The 19,533-nt window shown below is 43.4% G+C and overlaps 1 protein-coding gene across 3 annotated transcripts in view; it reads left to right on the plus strand.

Moving 5' to 3' along the window:
• Nucleotides 1-19,523, plus strand: part of LOC130931809 (myosin-11-like) — a 25,089-nt gene extending 5,566 nt beyond the window's left edge. For 2 of the 3 annotated variants that reach the window (XM_057860904.1, XM_057860903.1), the window contains 40 exons: nt 1,518-1,674; nt 1,777-1,804; nt 4,230-4,329; nt 4,435-4,482; nt 4,568-4,660; nt 4,760-4,823; nt 4,937-5,035; nt 5,149-5,292; nt 5,978-6,073; nt 6,171-6,289; nt 6,380-6,532; nt 6,680-6,853; nt 6,934-7,107; nt 7,212-7,326; nt 7,422-7,615; nt 7,694-7,815; nt 7,909-7,978; nt 8,210-8,370; nt 8,453-8,561; nt 8,660-8,791; nt 8,864-9,070; nt 9,149-9,286; nt 9,344-9,467; nt 9,538-9,709; nt 9,804-10,016; nt 10,086-10,230; nt 10,310-10,516; nt 10,617-10,721; nt 11,021-11,173; nt 11,261-11,509; nt 11,662-11,874; nt 11,945-12,157; nt 12,234-12,395; nt 12,478-12,606; nt 12,677-12,765; nt 12,968-13,091; nt 14,130-14,338; nt 15,908-16,016; nt 16,084-16,256; nt 17,907-19,523. In XM_057860904.1, the coding sequence (XP_057716887.1) occupies nt 1,518-1,674; nt 1,777-1,804; nt 4,230-4,329; nt 4,435-4,482; nt 4,568-4,660; nt 4,760-4,823; nt 4,937-5,035; nt 5,149-5,292; nt 5,978-6,073; nt 6,171-6,289; nt 6,380-6,532; nt 6,680-6,853; nt 6,934-7,107; nt 7,212-7,326; nt 7,422-7,615; nt 7,694-7,815; nt 7,909-7,978; nt 8,210-8,370; nt 8,453-8,561; nt 8,660-8,791; nt 8,864-9,070; nt 9,149-9,286; nt 9,344-9,467; nt 9,538-9,709; nt 9,804-10,016; nt 10,086-10,230; nt 10,310-10,516; nt 10,617-10,721; nt 11,021-11,173; nt 11,261-11,509; nt 11,662-11,874; nt 11,945-12,157; nt 12,234-12,395; nt 12,478-12,606; nt 12,677-12,765; nt 12,968-13,091; nt 14,130-14,338; nt 15,908-16,016; nt 16,084-16,256; nt 17,907-18,162 (5,742 nt within the window). In that variant the 3' untranslated portion in view covers nt 18,163-19,523. Of the gene's footprint in view, nt 1-1,517; nt 1,675-1,776; nt 1,805-4,229; nt 4,330-4,434; nt 4,483-4,567; nt 4,680-4,759; nt 4,824-4,936; nt 5,036-5,148; nt 5,293-5,977; nt 6,074-6,170; nt 6,290-6,379; nt 6,533-6,679; nt 6,854-6,933; nt 7,108-7,211; nt 7,327-7,421; nt 7,616-7,693; nt 7,816-7,908; nt 7,979-8,209; nt 8,371-8,452; nt 8,562-8,659; nt 8,792-8,863; nt 9,071-9,148; nt 9,287-9,343; nt 9,468-9,537; nt 9,710-9,803; nt 10,017-10,085; nt 10,231-10,309; nt 10,517-10,616; nt 10,722-11,020; nt 11,174-11,260; nt 11,510-11,661; nt 11,875-11,944; nt 12,158-12,233; nt 12,396-12,477; nt 12,607-12,676; nt 12,766-12,967; nt 13,092-14,129; nt 14,339-15,907; nt 16,017-16,083; nt 16,257-17,906 lie in introns of those variants that run through there. The other variant, XM_057860905.1, reaches the window with a different exon arrangement.
• Nucleotides 19,524-19,533: the final 10 nt, after the last annotated feature.

A 19,533-nucleotide genomic window follows, 5' to 3' on the forward strand; every position in this document is an offset into this window, starting at 1 on the left:
TCATAATGATATTGACAGGACACGGGGCGCGGAGCAGATTAATGAGGGGCCTGCATTCTTGGCGTGGCCGATAAAGCTGACCGAGTGGAGTCACAGACAAAGAGCTTTTTTCGTTGGAAAATTTTTGTGAACAAATGCTTAAATCCCTGAATTCTTTAAAGATATGGACGTAAAAGAGTCTCAATTCTTGGTTAAAAGCAAAAAAAACATGCAGGTAACATTTATTTTACGTAAATATTGTGAACTATGAGGTTAGTCAGTAAGGAAATTAGCAGCCGCCATGTGTAAACAAAGAGCTTTTTCCGGTGAAAATTCTTGTGAATAAATGCTTAAATCCCTGAATTCTTTATAGATAGACACCGAGTCACCGCAGTGACCGCACTAAATGCTAATGCTAACATGCTATGCTCGCGCGAGCGCTTTGCTGACGCCACAACTTAGTTTAGTGTGTGATGATCACTCAGCACAGACCTTTAAAGGCTAAAGCAACTTTGCATAGCCAAGATAAGAAAACAAAACTTACCAAGCAACACCTGACACGTTTCACAAAAGGAGCCTGGAATGGGCATATGCTTAAGCCTGTGTGTGGGGCGACGGGGTGGGGAGCGCGGTGCATGTCACATGACTGACACGACCAAACGCTGCCAAATGCGTTCTAACTACACACACAATAAGAAGATATCACACATTGTGAATTTATGACGGAAACTATGGCGAATTTTCATCTCGTATTCATGTCATCAGACGACAACTGGCACCCATCTCGTTATGTTTTAGTCTTCCAAGACACGTTTTCGGTGCGTCATCGTGATGTCATCATCATTAAAAAAATTGTTCGTTGACGAAATATTTTCGTTATTGTCATTGTTGACGAAAACAACACTGCTCTGATGCAGGTCAGACTTTCAATAGCAAAATCAGTGGTGTTTCCCCCACCTCCACAATGTTGATGTCTTTTTACATTACTTACAGTGGCTGCTGATGGCGGAAAGAAACTTCTAATATCCCTCCTCTTCGATGGGGGCGTTCAAATCATCAAATCAAACGTGCATTTGAGGGAGAAAAAATAAATAAATAAATAAATAAAATAATTAAAAGAAAATGAAATAAAACGATAAAAACAAAATTTAATATAATTAAAAGTGATTAAAAATTGATATATACTCTGGTTATGGCTCCCAATCACACATTTTAAAAAGAAATTTAATTTCCTACTATTTAATTGAGTTCCTTATAAAGGGTTGAATTCTGACCCCTTTTTTCCCCTCAAACTTAATCCATTTCTTTCTTTTTTTATTAAATTTAGTAATGTTATCTTCCGTGAAACCCCAATCCCTTAAGATTGATGGTGTTCCAAAAGGAACAGGCTTATATTTGACCTTTTTCCACTCAATTGCACCAAGTCTAATCAGTAAAATGTCTGAAGATCACACGACACCCCCCACGAGTCCTTATATGAACACTTTGGTGTGTTTACTGGCTTTGAATGGACTCAGTTAGTCTCTTTTGCCCCGCAGACATACTCGGGCCTTTTCTGTGTGGTGGTGAACCCGTACAAGATGTTGCCCATCTACTCGGAGAAGATCATAGAGATGTACAAGGGCAAAAAGCGGCACGAGGTGCCACCTCACATCTACTCTATCACCGACAATGCCTACAGGAACATGATGCAAGGTGAGGTGCCCCCTTTCCACCATCACCTTACATGGAGCCACGTTCATATTTTTAGAGCACTAAGCTCATCTTTGCTCCGTTCTGCTTGATTTCCCTCCACAGACCGCGAGGATCAGTCCATTCTCTGCACGTGAGTCCCACAGAAGAAGCAGATTTGCAATAACACCAAAAAGTCTAATTAAACCTTTGGGAAGAATTAAAACAGTTTTGCAGCCACTGTAGTTCCATGAGTTATATATGCCAATTTAATTTTGATAAAGCAAAACATAGCAGGAAATCAGGGGCGCTGGAAGTCACTCACAGCAGGGGGTGCTGTGGATCTTATTTTGTTTTTCCCATCTAAAAACATCATTCCAAATTTGTCATGCTCAAGCTTTTTCTCCATACGAGGCGTGCAAAATGGCAGTACACACACATGCTGGATAGATTACGTACTACTACTAGGCTACTACAAAGACAGCATTCTATTTCACCTACAGTGTATGTTGGACTTTTCGTATTGGAAATAAAAGCGCCTGTGTATTATAATGCAAATCCCCGCAGCTAGACGGCGCAATGACACACAAACACATTTGAAACCTAAAAATTCCAATTAGCTTCAGTTTAACACCAACTTTTCACCACACTCAAATAAATTTCACACAAATATCCAAGAGCGCTCTGCAAGGCGGCAGCTCAACAGCAACAACAAACAATAATATGGTTACAATGTAAACTATTTGAAGTTCTCCAAGGTCTAAATCAGACCGGTCCTCAAGGACCCCTGTGGGTCCTGGTTTTTGTTCCTCCCGATCAAGCACAGACCGTTTAACCAATGAGGTTTCTGCTAAAACAAGCGGCACCTGACTACAATCAACTGATTACACTTGTAAAACACCAGATTGGTACACATGTGTCGTCCTGTTATGTTGGAAAGAAATCCAGCTCCCACAGCGGCTTGATGTTAAATAGTTTGGGAACCCCTGGTCTAAATCTTTAGCTAACTTTTCCTTGCTGGGCACAATTATAAACTATCATAGTCGTCTTCATTTTCGACCTCGAACTGAATTTTAGAAGAAAAAAAAAAAAAGAAAAAAATCAGTAATTCGTTTTTGGGCCATGTAAATGCCTCCTCTTTCAACAGTTAACTTTTATAGTGCCAATAGTGCATTATCTAACGTGACCTGGTAGCAAGCAAGGTGTCAGATGGTGACCATGTTATTCACAAGAAAAAAAAAAGGAAAAAAAAACCTTTTTCATCATATATACAGTGCCCTCCATAATTATTGGCACCCCTGGTTAAGATGTGTTTTTTAGCTTCTAATATTTTCTTATTCAAATAATATAGGACATTATTGGGAAAAAAAGAGAAAAATCCAACCTTCAATACAAGTGCATTTATTCAGTGGGGAAAAAATCCCACATAAAGAAATAATTATTTGACATCAAATAATGTGTGTCACAATTATTAGCACCCCTGGTGTTAATACTTTGTACAACCCCCTTTTGCCAACAAAACAAGGTCTGGGGACTGAGATGGCCATGGGAGGAGCTTGATTTTGTGTCTGGTGAACCATTTCTGTGTAGATTTGGCCATATGTTTAGGGTTATTGTCTTGCTGAAAGACCCAGTGACGACCCATCTTCAGCTTTCGGGCAGAGGGCAACAGATTTTGATTTAAAATGTCCTGGTATTTCAAAGCATTCATGATGCCATGCACCCTAACAAGGTTCCCAGGGCCTTTGGAAGCGAAACAGCCCCACAGCATCACTGACCCACCCCCATAATTCACAGTGGGTATGAGGTGCTTTTCAGCATGCGCATCTTTCGTGGCACACCAGACCCACTTAGAGTGTTTGGTTCCAAAAAACTCAATCTTGGTCTCATCTGACCAAAGCACACGGTCCCAGTTTAAGCCTGGGACCGTGTGCTTTGGTCAGATGAGACATATGGCCAAATAATGGCATATAAACATATGGCCAAATCTACACAGAAATGGTTCACCAGACACAAAATCAAGTTCCTCCCATGGCCATCTAAGTCCCCAGACCTTGTTTTGTTGGCAAAGGGGGGTTGTACAAAGTATTAACACCAGGGGTGCTAATAATTGTGACACACATTATTTGATGTCAAATAATTATTTCTTTATGTGGGATTTTTCCCCCACTGACTAAATGCACTTGTACTGAAGGATGGATTTTCCTCTTTTTTTCCATTAAGGTCCCATATTATTTGAATAAAAAAATATACATATTAGAAGCTAAAAAACACATCTTAACCAGGGGTGCCAATAATTAGGGAGGGCACTGTATTTAATCCCCAAAGTGTAATACGCTATTGTTTCAATATATTTTTTTATTTATTTAAAAAAAGAGAAAAAAAAAAATCTCCCCAATGCCATGGGGTGCTCCAGCACCCTCAGCACCCCACTTCCTGCGCCACTGTTCACCACCCAGCAACTTTGGCATATTCCAAATTACAACACCCAAATTAAGGAAACACACTATACCTTCGTAGCCATGTTGGACACACACTAACGGCCATTTTAAAACACATATCTCTCTGGTAACACCTAGCGGAGAATCCGGAGCGGGCAAGACAGAAAACACCAAGAAGGTGATCCAGTACCTGGCCCTGGTCGCGTCATCGCACAAAGGCAAAAAGGAAGCAAACCCTGTGAGTTGGACGAATTTTATGGGATCAAGAAGCCAGCCCTGAGGGGCTCCACTTTCTTTTCTTACATGTGACGTGACTGTTTTTTTTTTGTTTGTTTTTTCGCAGCCGGCGCAACAGCAGACACAGCAACAACAAGCCGGATCGTTGGCCTACGTGAGTATAATATTGCTTTTTTTATGATAGTGCTCGGTTTTCTTTTCTGCGGCAACACTAACTATTTTTTTTCATGGACCCGCAGGGGGAGCTGGAGAAGCAGCTGCTGCAGGCGAACCCCATTCTGGAGGCATTCGGCAACGCCAAGACCATCAAGAACGACAACTCGTCACGATTTGTAAATTGTCAATCAGTTCGTAAGTTGACACTCGCCACCATTTTGACCGGGGGTTCCCTCAGTAATTAAAGGTGTCGTGTGACCCACCTGTGTCTGCAGGGAAAGTTCATCAAGCTCAACTTCGATGTCACCGGATACCTAGTCGGCGCAAACATTGACACGTGTATCCTTGTCAAATCGACACAAACAATCAAATTTTAGGCTAAAAAAAAAAACATTCTCTTGCGGCCGTAATATTCCTTCCTACGTTACTAAACTTCTTAGTGAACTAATCAGACCTTCTGGAAAAATCTCGCTGTATTCGTCAGGCTAACACCGAACGAGCTTTCCATATCTTCTACTACATGGTGGCCGGAGCTAAAGACAAAATGAAAGGTGAGCCGGGATCAAGTCAAACAGAGTCTTTTTCTGTCTCTAGAAGGTCAGCAAACAACGGGTTGAACCTCAGAATTGAAGGTGGATTTTATCGGTATTTGGTGGTGTTTCAGAGGAGCTTCTTCTGGAGGACTTTAGCAGCTATCGTTTCCTGATGGCGGGACACGTGGAGGTTTCCGGGGTCGAGGATGATGAGCTGTTTGTGGAGACCCTGGAAGCTATGGAGATTATGGGCTTCTCTGAGGAAGAGAGAATAGGTGCGCCCGCTCACAATCCAGATGCTCCATGTAGACATCTATCGCTACATTTTTTGCTGTCCAGTTCTAGATATTCATGAGTTCAGTAGTTATTTTCCAATGAATGATCCCAGTATTGAGAATTGCCAGTCAAACTACAGTATATAATTGGTGGAAAGTTTTGTAAGACCTGGGTATGCCTATATTTTTAGTTTTACCAAGGTCCCATTGAGCAAAACAAAGACCCCTAACTCTGAGTAAAAATACAGTACTCAAGGGTTCTTCTCTAAAATCAGCATGTTAATATTTTGGTTGGTCCTTGGTGATTTAGAAACACAAGCATAAGTGGATTTTAAGGGGGGGGTACTGCCCCTGGTGGCCGAAAAGTGTCATTGCATAAAATTGACTTTTGCCCCAAGAGTCAAACTCCGCCTATGAACACAAGCCTTGGTTCTGACACCCGATGGTTTAAAATGTTTTCAGGAAAAGTCAATGTAAGATTGGTATCTTTGTTGTTCTGGACCAAGAATATTTTCAAGACAATAATAAGGAAGGAAGTGATGCACCAAAACCTAAAGCCAATTGAATTTTTCGGTCAGTCCTTTGTGACTTAGAAGTCTTGGTTCCGACGTCGCGATGGTGTTAAATATTCTCTGTGATATATTCAATTCACTATTGTGTGTGTGTTTTTTGGCTGCTTCCTCAGGGATGTTAAAGGTAGTCTCCACGGTTCTCCAACTGGGAAACATCAAGTTTGAGAAGGAACGAAACACCGAGCAAGCCACCATGCCGGATAACACAGGTACTCCAAAAGCACCTCAGGCTCTTCGTCAGATTCTCATGATGACAAGGGTTAGTGCTTTGGTTAATGCTTTCTTGTCTTTTCTTTTTGGTGCTAGCTGCCCAGAAAGTGTGCCACCTGCAGGGTATCAACGTGACTGACTTCACCAGGGCCTTCCTGACACCTAGGATCAAAGTGGGCCGGGAAGTGGTTCAGAAGGCTCAGACCAAGCAGCAGGTGCGGTAGTCCAGCAAAAACAGATCCTCATTTACGGTATTTGTCCTCTTAATTTTAAGAATTCACCTGCCACCTTTTCTGTCCCACCAGGCGGACTTTGCGGTTGAGGCTTTGGCCAAAGCCATGTACGAGCGTCTCTTCCGCTGGATCCTGGCCCGTGTAAACAAGACTCTCGATAAGAGCAAGAGGCAGTCTTCGTCCTTCCTTGGGATCTTGGACATCGCTGGATTTGAGATTTTCGAGGTGATTAATCATCACTAAATATAATGTTCCAAGTAACAATAAGCAATTAGATATTTTATGATTACGAGGTGGGTAAACGTTCTGTAGTTATGATAGCAGTTGACCTCCTCCCAAACGGTTTATTTCTTTGTGACATTCCTGCGGCAGGACAACTCATTCGAGCAGCTGTGCATTAACTACACCAACGAGCGTCTGCAGCAGCTCTTCAACCACACCATGTTCATCCTGGAGCAGGAGGAGTACAAGCGTGAGGGCATCGAGTGGAACTTCATCGACTTCGGCTTGGACCTACAGCCCTGCATCGAGCTCATCGAGAGAGGGGTCGGAACCAGCATTCGTTTTGTTTTTTTGTGAGCATTAATGTGAGATTCTCTACTTGATAGTGTACATTGCTGTTCTAGAACAATCCACCGGGCATCCTGGCACTGTTGGATGAAGAGTGCTGGTTCCCCAAAGCCACAGATAATTCCTTTGTGGAGAAACTGTTAAGCACGCATGCCAGTCACGTCAAATTCTCCAAACCCAAACAGCACAAAGAGAAGCTGATGTTCACCGTTGCACACTATGCCGGAAAGGTGAGCATCATCTAGATGACTTTTGGACAAAAAAACAAGTATCATCTATTAACCAATAATCTTCCAAACATATCAGTTGACACATGTTGTCTTTTGTCTCCCAGGTGGACTACAATGCCACCAGCTGGCTGACCAAGAACATGGACCCTCTGAATGATAATGTGACCTCCCTACTTAGCAACTCATCCAGCAACTTCATCCAAGACTTGTGGAAAGACGGTCGGTCTTGCTTGAATCTTCCCCCATCTGAGCTTTTGGATTACCAATTTCATTGTACCTTGTGTCTGCCCCCCCCCCCCCCCCCTACACATCAGTGGATCGAGTGGTGGGCCTGGAGACCATGACCAAGATGTCTGAAAGCTCCATGCCCACCTCCACCAAGTCCAAGAAGGGGATGTTTCGTACCGTGGGCCAGCTGTATAAGGAATCCCTGGGGAAGCTGATGACAACATTGCACAATACACAACCTAACTTTGTGCGCTGCATCATCCCCAACCATGAGAAGAGGGTAAAGCTATATGCCCTTACGTTTAACTGTAAAGCTATAAACTGAGTGCTGATTGTTTGTTTGTGTTGTCTGCCACAGGCGGGTAAAATGGACGCCAACCTGGTTCTTGAGCAGTTAAGGTGCAATGGTGTATTGGAGGGTATCCGGATCTGCAGGCAGGGATTCCCAAACCGTATTGTATTTCAGGAGTTCAGGCAGAGGTACAAACAACTTTTTGTGTTCGGTCTGTGCTCTTTTCTTAATCATCAAGATATTGTACATTCAAGTATGAGATTTTTCCCGCATATATGCAGGTACGAGATCCTGGCCGCCAATGCCATTCCCAAGGGCTTCATGGACGGGAAGCAGGCGTGCTGCTTGATGGTAAGATGAAGAATCAACCAAAAACAGCTTTTACACTTAACATCAAGAACATCAGGAATTCCTGGAATCCGCTCACTCTGGTACTTCATTTGAAGCTAACAAATTTTCAGGGCAATTTATTCCATATTGATATATCTCATGCTGGACAGAAAGCTAGGAAAAGTCCAGTAGTGCAAAAGGGGTTCTTGGTGTACCAAGTGTTTTATGTGCTCCTTAATTTATGATGACCAGGTGAAACATTTGGACCTGGATCCCAACCTTTATCGCATTGGACAGAGTAAGATGTTCTTCAGGACTGGTGTGTTGGCTCAACTGGAGGAAGAGAGAGACCTCAAGCTCACTGTGATCATCATTTCCTTTCAGGCGCAGGGTCGAGGCTTCCTGGCACGCAAGTACGACACACACGAGTACTAGTAGGTTTTCTCAAAGGCTTTTTGGCATACCAAACGAAGCGTGTCTATTTTTGTCTCTTAGGGCCTTTAGCAAACGCCAGCAACAGCTTAGTGCCATGAAAGTGATCCAGAGGAACTGCGCTTGTTACCTCAAACTCAAGAATTGGCAGTGGTGGAGGCTCTTCACCAAGGTATGAGGATGTCAAACAAGGAAATAATTCTAAATCAAGATGCTAAGCTAAAATAGCTAACACGTTACATCTGGCTTAACTATGGTGGTCTTTTTCAGGTGAAACCCCTGCTGCAGGTGACCCGCCAAGAGGAGGAAATGGGTCAGAAGGATGAGGAACTCAAGGCAGCCAAGGAAGTGGCAGCCAAGAAAGAGGCGGAACTAAAGGACATCACCCAGAAACACACACAGGTATGATCCTTTGTAGAAGTTCTTTAAAAAAAAAAGTGTTGGTGTGAGCACGTGCGCTTTTTTTGTGCGTAGCTGGTGGAAGAACGTGCCCAGCTGGAGAGCAAACTTCAAGCTGAGACGGAGCTCTACGCCGAGGCCGAGGAGATGAGGGTTCGGCTGGAGGCCAAGAAGCAGGAACTGGAGGAGGTCCTACACGAGATGGAGGCCCGGCTGGAGGAGGAGGAAGAGCGCAGCGCCCAAGTACAGCAGGAGAGGAAGGAGATGGAACAGCAGCTACAGGTTGTTAATTGCACACGTGCTGAAATAGCACACCAGCCTTTGAGGCAGTTAAAATTGAAACTTTTTGAAACATTTCAGAACATGGAAGCCCACTTGTTGGAAGAAGAAGACGCTCGTCAAAAGCTCCAACTGGAAAAGGTTGCCGTGGAGGGAAAAGTGAAGAAACTTGAGGAGGATGTTCTGCTCATGGAGGACCAGAACAACAAAATGCAAAAGGTATTATTATTCATTATTCTTTAAACTGTCGTGTTTTTAAAAACTGAGTCTTTCTAGGAGCGTAAGCTTCTGGAGGAGAGGATGGCAGATTTAAACTCCAACCTGGCCGAGGAGGAGGAAAAGTCCAAGAACTTAACCAAGCTGAAGGCGAAGCACGAGTCCATGATCTCTGACTTGGAGGGTCAGTCAACAGAGCTGAAGTTTCTTCTCCATCGCCTGTGTGGCAACACGTCATTTCCTCTTATGTCTAGTGCGTTACAAGAAAGAGGAGAAGGGTCGCCTGGACATGGAGAAGGCCAAGAGGAAATTGGAGGCTGAGCTGGCAGAACTCCACGAGCAGCTGGCTGACCTTCAGGCCCAACTGGCTGAGCTTCGAGCTCAGCTGGCCGCCAAGGAAGATGAGCTACAGGCCACGCAGGCACGGTAAGTTGCTGCTTCTCAAACGGGGATATGCCAACCATAGTTTGAAGTTTGGACTCAAAATATTCCGATCCGAACCAAATGTGGTCGTTGACAGTTTGGACGAGGAGAGCAACCAGCGTGGCCTGGCGGTGAAGAAAGTTCGAGAGCTGGAGACCATGCTGTCAGAGTTGCGGGAGGACATGGAGGCTGAGAGGGGTGCCAGGGCCAAAGTGGAGGCGGCGAGCAGGGCCCTTGGGGAAGAACTCAATGCCCTGCGCTCAGAACTGGAGGACAGTTTGGATACCACCGCGGCGCAACAGGAGCTACGGTTAGTCTCTGGCCCATTGTGTAAAATTGCTGGCGAGATTGCGTGACTTCCATTTGTGTTTAATAATAGTGCAAAGCGTGAGCAGGAGGTGGCCATGCTAAAGAAAGCAATGGAGGAAGAGGGCCGCAGTCACGAGGCCCAAGTCCAAGACCTGAGGCAAAAGCACAGCCAGGCGGTTGAGGAACTCTCCGAACAGCTGGAGCAGGCCAAGAGAGTAAACACTTGCAACCATAGTTCAGACCAAAATGAATCTTTTAACACATTTTTAACTATATGAGATGATTTGACTTCAGGTCCGGGCAGGTCTGGAGAAAACTAAGCAAGCTCTGGAGAAGGAGTCTTCTGACCTGACTGCCGACTTGCGCTCCATGGCCGCTGCCAAGCAGGACGTTGAGCACAAGAAGAAGAAAGTTGACGCTCAACTCAACGATGTCAATAATCGCCTCAACGAGAGTGAGAGACAGAGGAACGAACTCGGAGAGAAAGTCTCCAAGATGACTGTACGTTGTGGGGTTAGGGGACAAGTCCCACATAAAAAGTTTAGAAATGCCTATACCAATGATTTAAAGTCTTGACTCTTCTTATGTTTTTTTCTTTAAGGTGGAGCTGGACAACTTGGCCAGTCTTCTGAATGAAGCTGAAGGAAAGAACATCAAGCTGAGTAAAGATGTTTCCGGGCTGTCCTCGCAACTCCAAGACACTCAGGTGAACAATGTTTCAGAACACAACAGTTAGAATACCCTCTAACTTTTTTAGAGAGGATGGCGGTGGAAATTGACATATTTATTGAATCTCTAAAACTGACTATAAATGCTCAATAATGTTGAGGTCTGGGGATTATGCTCAACTTCATCAGAATATTCCTCATGCCATTCTCTAACAGTGATGTTCAATGATTATGATGGCAAAATGTTAGGTGTTTCCATTATTTTGTCCAACCCCTTTAGTTTATACTTGGTCCAGGGAAACAGCTTTTTTGTCTAACATGGTCGCGATCCCAACAGGAACTTCTTTCTGAAGAGACCCGACAGAAGCTGAACGTGTCCGGGCGTCTGCGGCAGATGGAGGAAGATCGGATTTGTTTGACAGAGCAGCTAGAGGAGGAAAACGAGGCTAAGCGGGTCTTGGAGAGGCAGGTCTCCAGTCTCAACATGCAGGTGGGGTACCTTACTCGTAAAAGGGAGTTGGGACTTTCTTGAAACTCGAGCATTAAGGCTTGAAGCTCATCTGCCATCTACTGTCAGCTGTCCGACTGCAAGAAGAAGCTGGACGAGTCCTTGGGCTCGGTAGAACTGCTGGAGGAAGGCAAGAAGCGTCTCTTGCGGGACCTGGAGGCAGCCAACAATGACTATGAGGAGAAGGCGGCAGCCTACGACAAGCTGGATAAGAGCCGCAGCCGAATGCAGCAGGAGCTGGAGGACGTCCTCATGGATTTGGATGGCCAGAGGCAGCTTGTTGTCAACCTGGAAAAGAAGCAGAAGAAGTTTGACCAGGTAAACATTGTAGGTTTGAGGATCAAGCAGAGCCTTCTAAACTAAAAGTTCAACACTCCAAGAGTCATCCTGACGATCCCCCATACCTTTACCCTCATTCGTGGCTATGTTCCATCCTGTATTATTTATCTCCTCTTGCCAATGTTCTTCAGATGCTGGCTGAGGAGAGAGCCGTATCAAGCAAGATTGCTGAGGAGCGAGATCGTGCCGAGGCAGAAGCAAGGGAGAAGGAGACCAGAGTCTTGGCTCTGTCCAGAGCTCTGGAAGAGAACCGCGAGGCTCTGGAGGAGGCAGACAAGACCAACAAAAGCCTCCGAATTGAGATGGAGGACCTTGTCAGCTCCAAGGACGATGTGGGACGCAGCGTAAGTCACCGCAGGGTCTTAATATTCCAGAGCGACAATTTTTTTAGTGATGCTATAAATCTGTCTTTAGGTCCACGACTTGGAGAAGGCCAAGCGTGCTCTGGAGGCCTTGGTGGAGGAGATGAAGGCCCACACGGAGGAGCTGGAGGATGAGCTCCAAGTGGCCGAGGACACAAAGTTGCGTATGGAGGTCAATGGTCAGGCCCTTAAATCCCAGCACGAGAGAGAACTGCAGGCCCGCGAAGAAGCCGGCGAGGAGAAGAGGAAGCAGCTTCTCAAGCAGGTAAATCTTTTCATTTCGGTCTTCTGGTAAGGATATTTATCGGGATAAAAGGTCATGAGTCCCTCTTGTGTGTCAGGTTCGTGAGCTGGAGTCCGAATTGGATGAGGAGAAGAAGCAGCGTGCTCAAGCATCAGCCGGCAAGAAGAAGCTGGAAGGTGAACTCAAGGACATGGAAGAGCAGCTGGAGACCACCAACAGGGCACGCGATGAGGCGCTCAAGCAGCTGCGCAAGATCCAGGCCAGTCCACCCGACATTCCTGTCAGCTTCCTCGCATTGATCCCCCTTCTGCTGACCGTCTCTATCTTCGGTCCACCTTTAGGGCCAGGTGAAGGATCTCCAACGGGAGGTGGAGGACTCTCGCGCCGCCCAAAAGGAAGTCCTGAGCTCAGCCAGGGAGGCCGAGCGTAAATCCAAAGTCGCGGAGGCCGATGTGGTGCAGCTTCATGAGGTACGGCAGATGCAACCTTACATCTGCATAAATCTACTCGCGATTTCTGACTTAAGTCAATGTTTTTTAGATGCTGGCGGCAGCCGAACGAGCTCGAAAGCAGGCGGAAGCTGAGAGAGATGAGCTGGCCGAGGAGCTTGCCAGTAACTCCTCTGGGAAGTGAGCACACTTATTTGTCTTGACAAGTAATTTTTAGTGGATATTGGCTAAATATTTTGAGGTACACTGATCACAAAACCTTTAGGGGTACAATTTTTGGGTGGGCTTGAAGTGTTCATGGCAGGTTGCGACATTGAAATTGGAACTTTTGGTGAGAGGTTTATGTTCATGAAAGCACTGTCTCTGCCGACGCCCATTCCAGGACCATGCTGTCTGATGAGAAGCGCCGTCTGGATGCTAAGATCAGCCATCTGGAGGAGGAACTGGAGGAGGAACAGACTAACATTATGAATCTCAACGAGCGTCTGAGGAAGAGCCAGCAGCAGGTATTTTCGAGTGAAGGGTTTTGCTCAGTTTTGTCTGTATCTCTGCATTATTCAGAAAAAGGGTGTCCCACAGGGTTCAATTTGAAGTCCACCTTTCTTCTTTTTTATTAGTTGTTCCAACACCATTTTTTGGCCTCCGATTCCAATATACGACTGTGCGATATCGGCTGATACTGTACAGACATGAAAAAATGTTAGGGCTCGGCAATAGTTACCCATTTTAATCTTGTGTGATAATCACATTCTGTACAAAAATGAATAGCAGCAATTTTAGATGTACTGTCATATTAACTAATTCATTACCATTGACAGCGATAGACATAACATCCATTTGATATGGGATGACTGGCATTGAGCGATCATGTTTTATTGCCATTGACGGCAATGGACGTCCAATCCAATTTGACTGGCGGGCCAGCAGCAATGTTCGATCGCTGCTTGTCTTCTCAGTCAAAATTGATTCGTATTAGTACAACACTTGTTATACAGTATATACTGTATATAACATTTGTCTTCCATTAAATCACTCCCAGTATCATTTGTAAACAGTAATTTTGTAGATACTACAGACCCTACTCACCAGCGTCACAGAATGACGTGCCGCTGCATCCGGCCGCCATATTGTCCGTCTATGTTTACCCGTATTCTCAATGGTTTCAATTTGTCGTGCAATTTATAGTGCAATTCATGGAAGCCCCGGTGCTTTCAGACGCTGTAAACTCATTGGATGCGTTGCATAAAAGGCGTTATGTGGAAAAGCTTCAGTCTATCCATTCGCCAGATCCATATTTGATGCCTAAATCGATATTTTTTGACCCGCTGTCTTCGCCCTCTCTGCCTGACAGGGTTTTCAGTGTATTGTACTCCTTTGGTCCAGCCTCTCTCTCCTGAAGCAACTGTTTCAATTTTATTTTAGCGAATGGGTACTTCTCGTTTTTTGTTCCAATGGCTCAATAGAGCTGGTTTTGACCCAACTTTTCTGTGGACAAAATTCAGGAAAACAAAAGTCTTCCCTCAGTGTACCTGGCGTGTTTGCAGGTGGAGCAGCTCAGTGGCGAACTGACATCGGAGAGAGCGTCATCGCAGGCCAAGGAGGCGGCCAGGCAGCAGCTGGACAAGCAGAACCGAGAGCTGAAGGCCAAAGTTCAGGAGATGGAAGGCCAGGGACGCTCCAAGCTGAAATCCTCCGTCGGTGCTATGGAGAACAAACTGAGAGAGTTAGAGGAACAGTTGGAGGTGGAGAGCAGGTAAAAAAAAAAAGTTACATGCCCTATAATTACGATATATTTTGTAGTGCTGCAATGATTAATCGATTAATTTGAGTAATTCAATTAGAAAAAAAGCTTTGAAACAAATTTTGCTTCTTCGAGTATTCGTATAACTAGAGTGGCGTTGTAATTAGAGATGTCCCGATCGATCGGGATGATCATGTCATTTTCAAAGTATCGGAATCGGCAAAAAAATATCGCCCATGTCTTTTTTTAATATATATATTTTAACTTAAGGTAGGGTTATCAAATTTATCCCGATATCGGCGGTAAATAATTTTAAAAAAAATGTATCACGATAAAATATTTAACGCAATTAATGCATGCGCTGCACGACCCGCTCACGCATTGTCGCGCTCAATTTGTAATGGCGTCGTTTTACCTATATAGAGAGATAAAAGGCAGCGTAAAATGAGTAGAGTGAATTTTGGCAGCCTTTGGAACCTTTTTTTAATTGGCTAAAGCCTTACAATCCCTCTCCCTACTATTAGAAATACCATGGGAAGCAATGTGGGGAAGCAAGGTAGCAATTGATCTTTTTCTTAACCCCTTATGTTATTTCCCAACGCAGAGAAGATATATCAATTGGTAGCACTACGCACAGTCATGGTTCCACTTCCCATCATGCAGTTGGGCATGGCTACAGTATCATTTACTGAAAGCTCAACAAATACACTACATGGCAATATTTAGTCCCAATATACAAAGTCACAAGTCTTTCTATCCGTGGATCCCTCTCACAGAAAGAATGTTAATAATATAAATGCCATCTTGAGGATTTATTGTCATAATAAACAAATACAGTACCTATGTACTGTATGTTGAATGTATATATATTCGTCCGAGTTTTATTCATTTTTTTCTTAATGCATTGCCAAAATGTATATGATCGGGAATGATTGGAATTGAATCGGGAGCAAAAAAAAGCAATCAGATCGGGAAATATCGGGATCGGCAGATACTCAAACTAAAACGATCGGGATCGGATCGGGAGAAAAAAAAACATGATCGGAACAACCCTAGTTGTAATGGTTTGTTTTGGAAGTGTTTGCATTCAGTTTTGATTTGGGTGGATACAGTGGCCACTGGTGGCAACAGTGAATGAGATAACTAATTTATCTTGGCTGAATCCAGCTGCTTCCTGTTAACACCAACATACATTTTTGTTTGAGCTAATGTTTTTTTATGCATTCGTAATTTAGTTTATAGGTGTCTAGAGTTGATCTTTGTGTTAATATGTGTTTTAGCGATTTGTTAAGACTAAGAGCATTGTTAGAAAAAAAATATATATATAAATAAATAAAAGTTTTATAGCATTTAAGCTAGCAGCTAAGATTGTGTATTTAAATTTATTTTTGAATGAAAGTGCAGTTCTGCATAGTTTGAAAAGATGCTCAGGAATTTTATTTTGTAGTTGCATTTAATGCTCTTTTGAAAGTGCAATCTTAGCAAGCCTTTGTTTTTCATCTCCTAAAATTTATTCTGCAACACATTAAATGTTCTTAATCCAATTACTAATATTTTGACATCATTTGATGACAATCGTAGGGAGCGTCAGGCCGCCACCAAGAACCTGCGCCAGAAGGAGAAAAAGCTGAAGGACTTAAGTGTGCAGATGGAGGATGAGAGGAAGAAGGCGCAGCAGTACAAGGATCAGGTGACACCTTGATGCGAATCTAGTTGAGGCCCTCCACTTCTTGATGGCAAAATGTTTGTCGAGCCAGGCCGAGAAGAGCAACGTGCGCGTGAAGCAGCTGAAGCATCAGCTGGAGGAGGCGGAGGAGGAAGCGCAGCGCGTGGCCGCTGCCCGAAGGAAGCTGCAGAGGGAGCTGGATGAGGCCACTGAGGCCAACGACGGCCTAAGCAGGGAGGTTGCTGCTCTGAAGAGCAAACTCAGGTGGGGGAAACTTGCATTATTATACTCTCCTGGCCAAAAGTATTGGCACCCCTGCAATTCTGTCAGATAATGCTCAATTTCTCCCAGAAAATGATTGCAATTACAAATGCTTTGGTAGTAATATCTTCATTTATTTTGCTTGCAATGAAAAAATCCCAAAAGAGAATTAAAAAAAAAAAAAGATCATGACCATTTTACACAAAAATTAGCACCCTTAGCCTAATACTTGGTAGCCCAACCTTTAGACAAAATAACTGCAAAGAACCATTTCCGGTATCCATCAGTGAGTTTCTTACAATGCTCTGCTGGAGTTTTAAACCATTCTTCTTTGGCCAACTGCTCCAGGTGTCTGAGATTTGAAGGGTTCCTTCTCCAAACTGCCATTTTAAGATCTCTCCACAGGTGTTCTGTGGGATTCAGGTCTGGACACATTGCTGGCCATCCTAGAAGTCTCCAGTGCTTTCTCTCAAACTATTTTCTAGTGCTTTTTGAAGTGTGTTTTGGGTCATTGTCCTGCTGGAAGACCCATGACCTCTGAGGGAGACACAACTTTCTTACACTGGGCCCTACATTATGCTGCAAGATTTGTTTTGCATTTTCAGACTTTATAATGCCATGCACACCGTCAAGCAGTCCAGTGCCAGAAGAAGCAAAGCAACCCCAAAACGTCAGGGAACCTCCGCCATGTTTGACTGTGGGGACAGTATTCTTTGAAAGCCTCGTTTTTTTCCTGTAAACTCTATGCTGATGACTTTTCCTAAAAAGCTCTACTTTTGTGTCATCTGACCAGAGAACATTCATCCAAAACGTTTTTGGCTTTCTCAAATAAGTTTTGGTAAACGCCAGCCTTGCTTTTTTTATGTCTGTGGGTCAGAAGTTTGGTCTTCCTGGTTATCGTACCATAGATTCCCTTTTCATTCAGATGCCGACGGATAGAAGGAGTTGACACTGTTGTACCCTCAGACAGCAGGACAGCTTGAACTTGTTTGGATGTTAGTGGAGGTTCTTTATCCACCATTGGCACAATCTTTTGTTGAAAACGCTAATTAATTTTCCTTTTCAGTCCACGTCTACGGAGGTTAGCCACAGTGCCATGGGCTTTACAGTTATTGATGACACTGCGCACGGTAGACACAGGAACATTCATGTCTTTGGAGATGGACTTGTAGCTTTAGATTGCCCGTGCTTCCTCACAATTTTGCTTCTCAAGTCCTCAGACAGTTCTTTGGTCTTCTTCCTTTCTCCATGCTCAATGTGGTACACACAAGGACCAGGACAGAGGTTGAGTCAATTTTAATCCATTTTAACTGGCTGCAAGTGATTGTTATTGCCACCACCTGTTGTGTGCCACAGGCAAGTACAGGTGCTATTAATTACACAAATTAGAGAAGCATCACATGATTTTTGGCCCAATTTTTGGAGTTCTGTGTAAAATGATGATTCATTTTTTTTCCTATTCTCTTTTTTCATTGCAGGCAAAATAAATGAAGATATTACTACCAAAGCATTTGTAATTGCAATCATGTTCTGGGAGAAATTGAGCATTATCTGACAGAATTCCTGGGGTACCAATACTTCTGGCCAGCAGCATATCTCAAAAGTCATTGATTTTGACTCAACTTTGAAACTTTTTTTTTTTGTCTGTTGCAGGCGTGGCGGCGAGCCAGGTTTCAGTGGCTCCAGCCCTCGTAGCGGCAGCATCCTCAGCCTTGGCGGAGGTTCGGCGAGGAGCTCGGCTGGTCTGACAGGAGGGAGCACAGCCCGGAGCAGGAGCACCATCCTGGAGAGCTCAGCTGGAATTCCTGAGGAAGACGAAGGGGTGGAGGAAAAAGCTCACTCGCCTTCTCCACCTACACGAAGCCCCCTGCCTGAGGAGGAGCTCCATGAGACCCCGCCGGATGAATAAACACCAAAATCTACAGTTCCACCTGCTGTTTTGGCCTGCACTTAATAGAACAAAATGTCATTACTATATATTGTAGGTTCTCATAGATTTAGCAACAAAATTGCAATATAATACAATAATTCTAGACCTTGCTCTAAAAATATACATTGTCACCCCCCAAAAAATGCTACAAAATTAGATTTTGGCTACTACAGTGCCATATAAACGCTAAAGTTCACCCTAAATGTTGGCATTCAAGTGAATTACTTGATACTAAAAACTGAAGGTACTGACAAAATGTGTATATTGTCGTACCCTTGACCATAAAAAGTTGAGAATGAGCACCAAAACTCAATACTTTTCAACACTTCATGTTGTTTAAAAAAGTATATATATAAAAAATAACAATTTGGATGCTTAAATTCAGGAACAAAAGTGCATTTTTATGTGCACAAAAAAAAGCCCACAAAAAGTTGGGAATATTAATGATATCACTAGCACTGCAACTCACATTTCAATTTTCAATTAATTAGTTTTTAAGACATTTAGAAATTTTCAGAACAGGACATTATTTCAACTTGACAATGCATAAAATGCAAAAATATACTGAATTACACATGCCAACATTTTTTCCATTTCCCTTTCATGTTCTTTAACTAATTCAATGTAATTGTTGGTCACAGATTTCAAATCTGTCATCTGTGTGCAATCAGGATTTTTGATATATAATTGCTGTTTAATGGCTTATACACATTTATTTTCACCCACTAACTTTCCAGTCCTTTGCATAGTTAAATATATACATTTTCTGAAACATTGTTAACATTAGCTTGTCATAGTTGACGGATTTCCACATATTGGAGCCCTTTACAGCAAGTCACATTCTCCCGATTGTTGGTTTCCTGTGTCTGCACTTGTCATGGCATCACAGGTATCATTGTTTTTGGGCTTTGCAATTTTGCATTTTACACAAAATTTAAATCTTGATTAGCAAAAAACCTCGAGCCTACAGAAAAGTCAGATTTGCATTCAGCACCCCAAAATTATTTAAAATCGAGTGTTTGCATGATTCTTTTTGTTAACCAGTGTTATGATTCATTTACTGGTTTGGTCTGTGAATGTCAGAAATGCTCAATTGATGAACTGATGATCATAAATAGCTTTTGATGAATTAATCCACCTATATCACATTCATATTTAGACACAAAGGTGCAATGTTTGTGCTAGAAAGTGTCCCAAAAAACACAAGTTTTGTCACGAACAAAAAATTTCTGGTTGAAGACCACGTTTGTTGTATGTGTTTCCATGTTGAGAATTGTGCACTTGAACACCTACTTGTTGGGAAAAAAATATATATTTAACACCATTAAAGTATATTTGATCAGTTCTCTA

Source organism: Corythoichthys intestinalis, chromosome 16 (assembly GCF_030265065.1).
Source record: "Corythoichthys intestinalis isolate RoL2023-P3 chromosome 16, ASM3026506v1, whole genome shotgun sequence".
NCBI classification, from domain to species: domain Eukaryota; kingdom Metazoa; phylum Chordata; class Actinopteri; order Syngnathiformes; family Syngnathidae; genus Corythoichthys; species Corythoichthys intestinalis.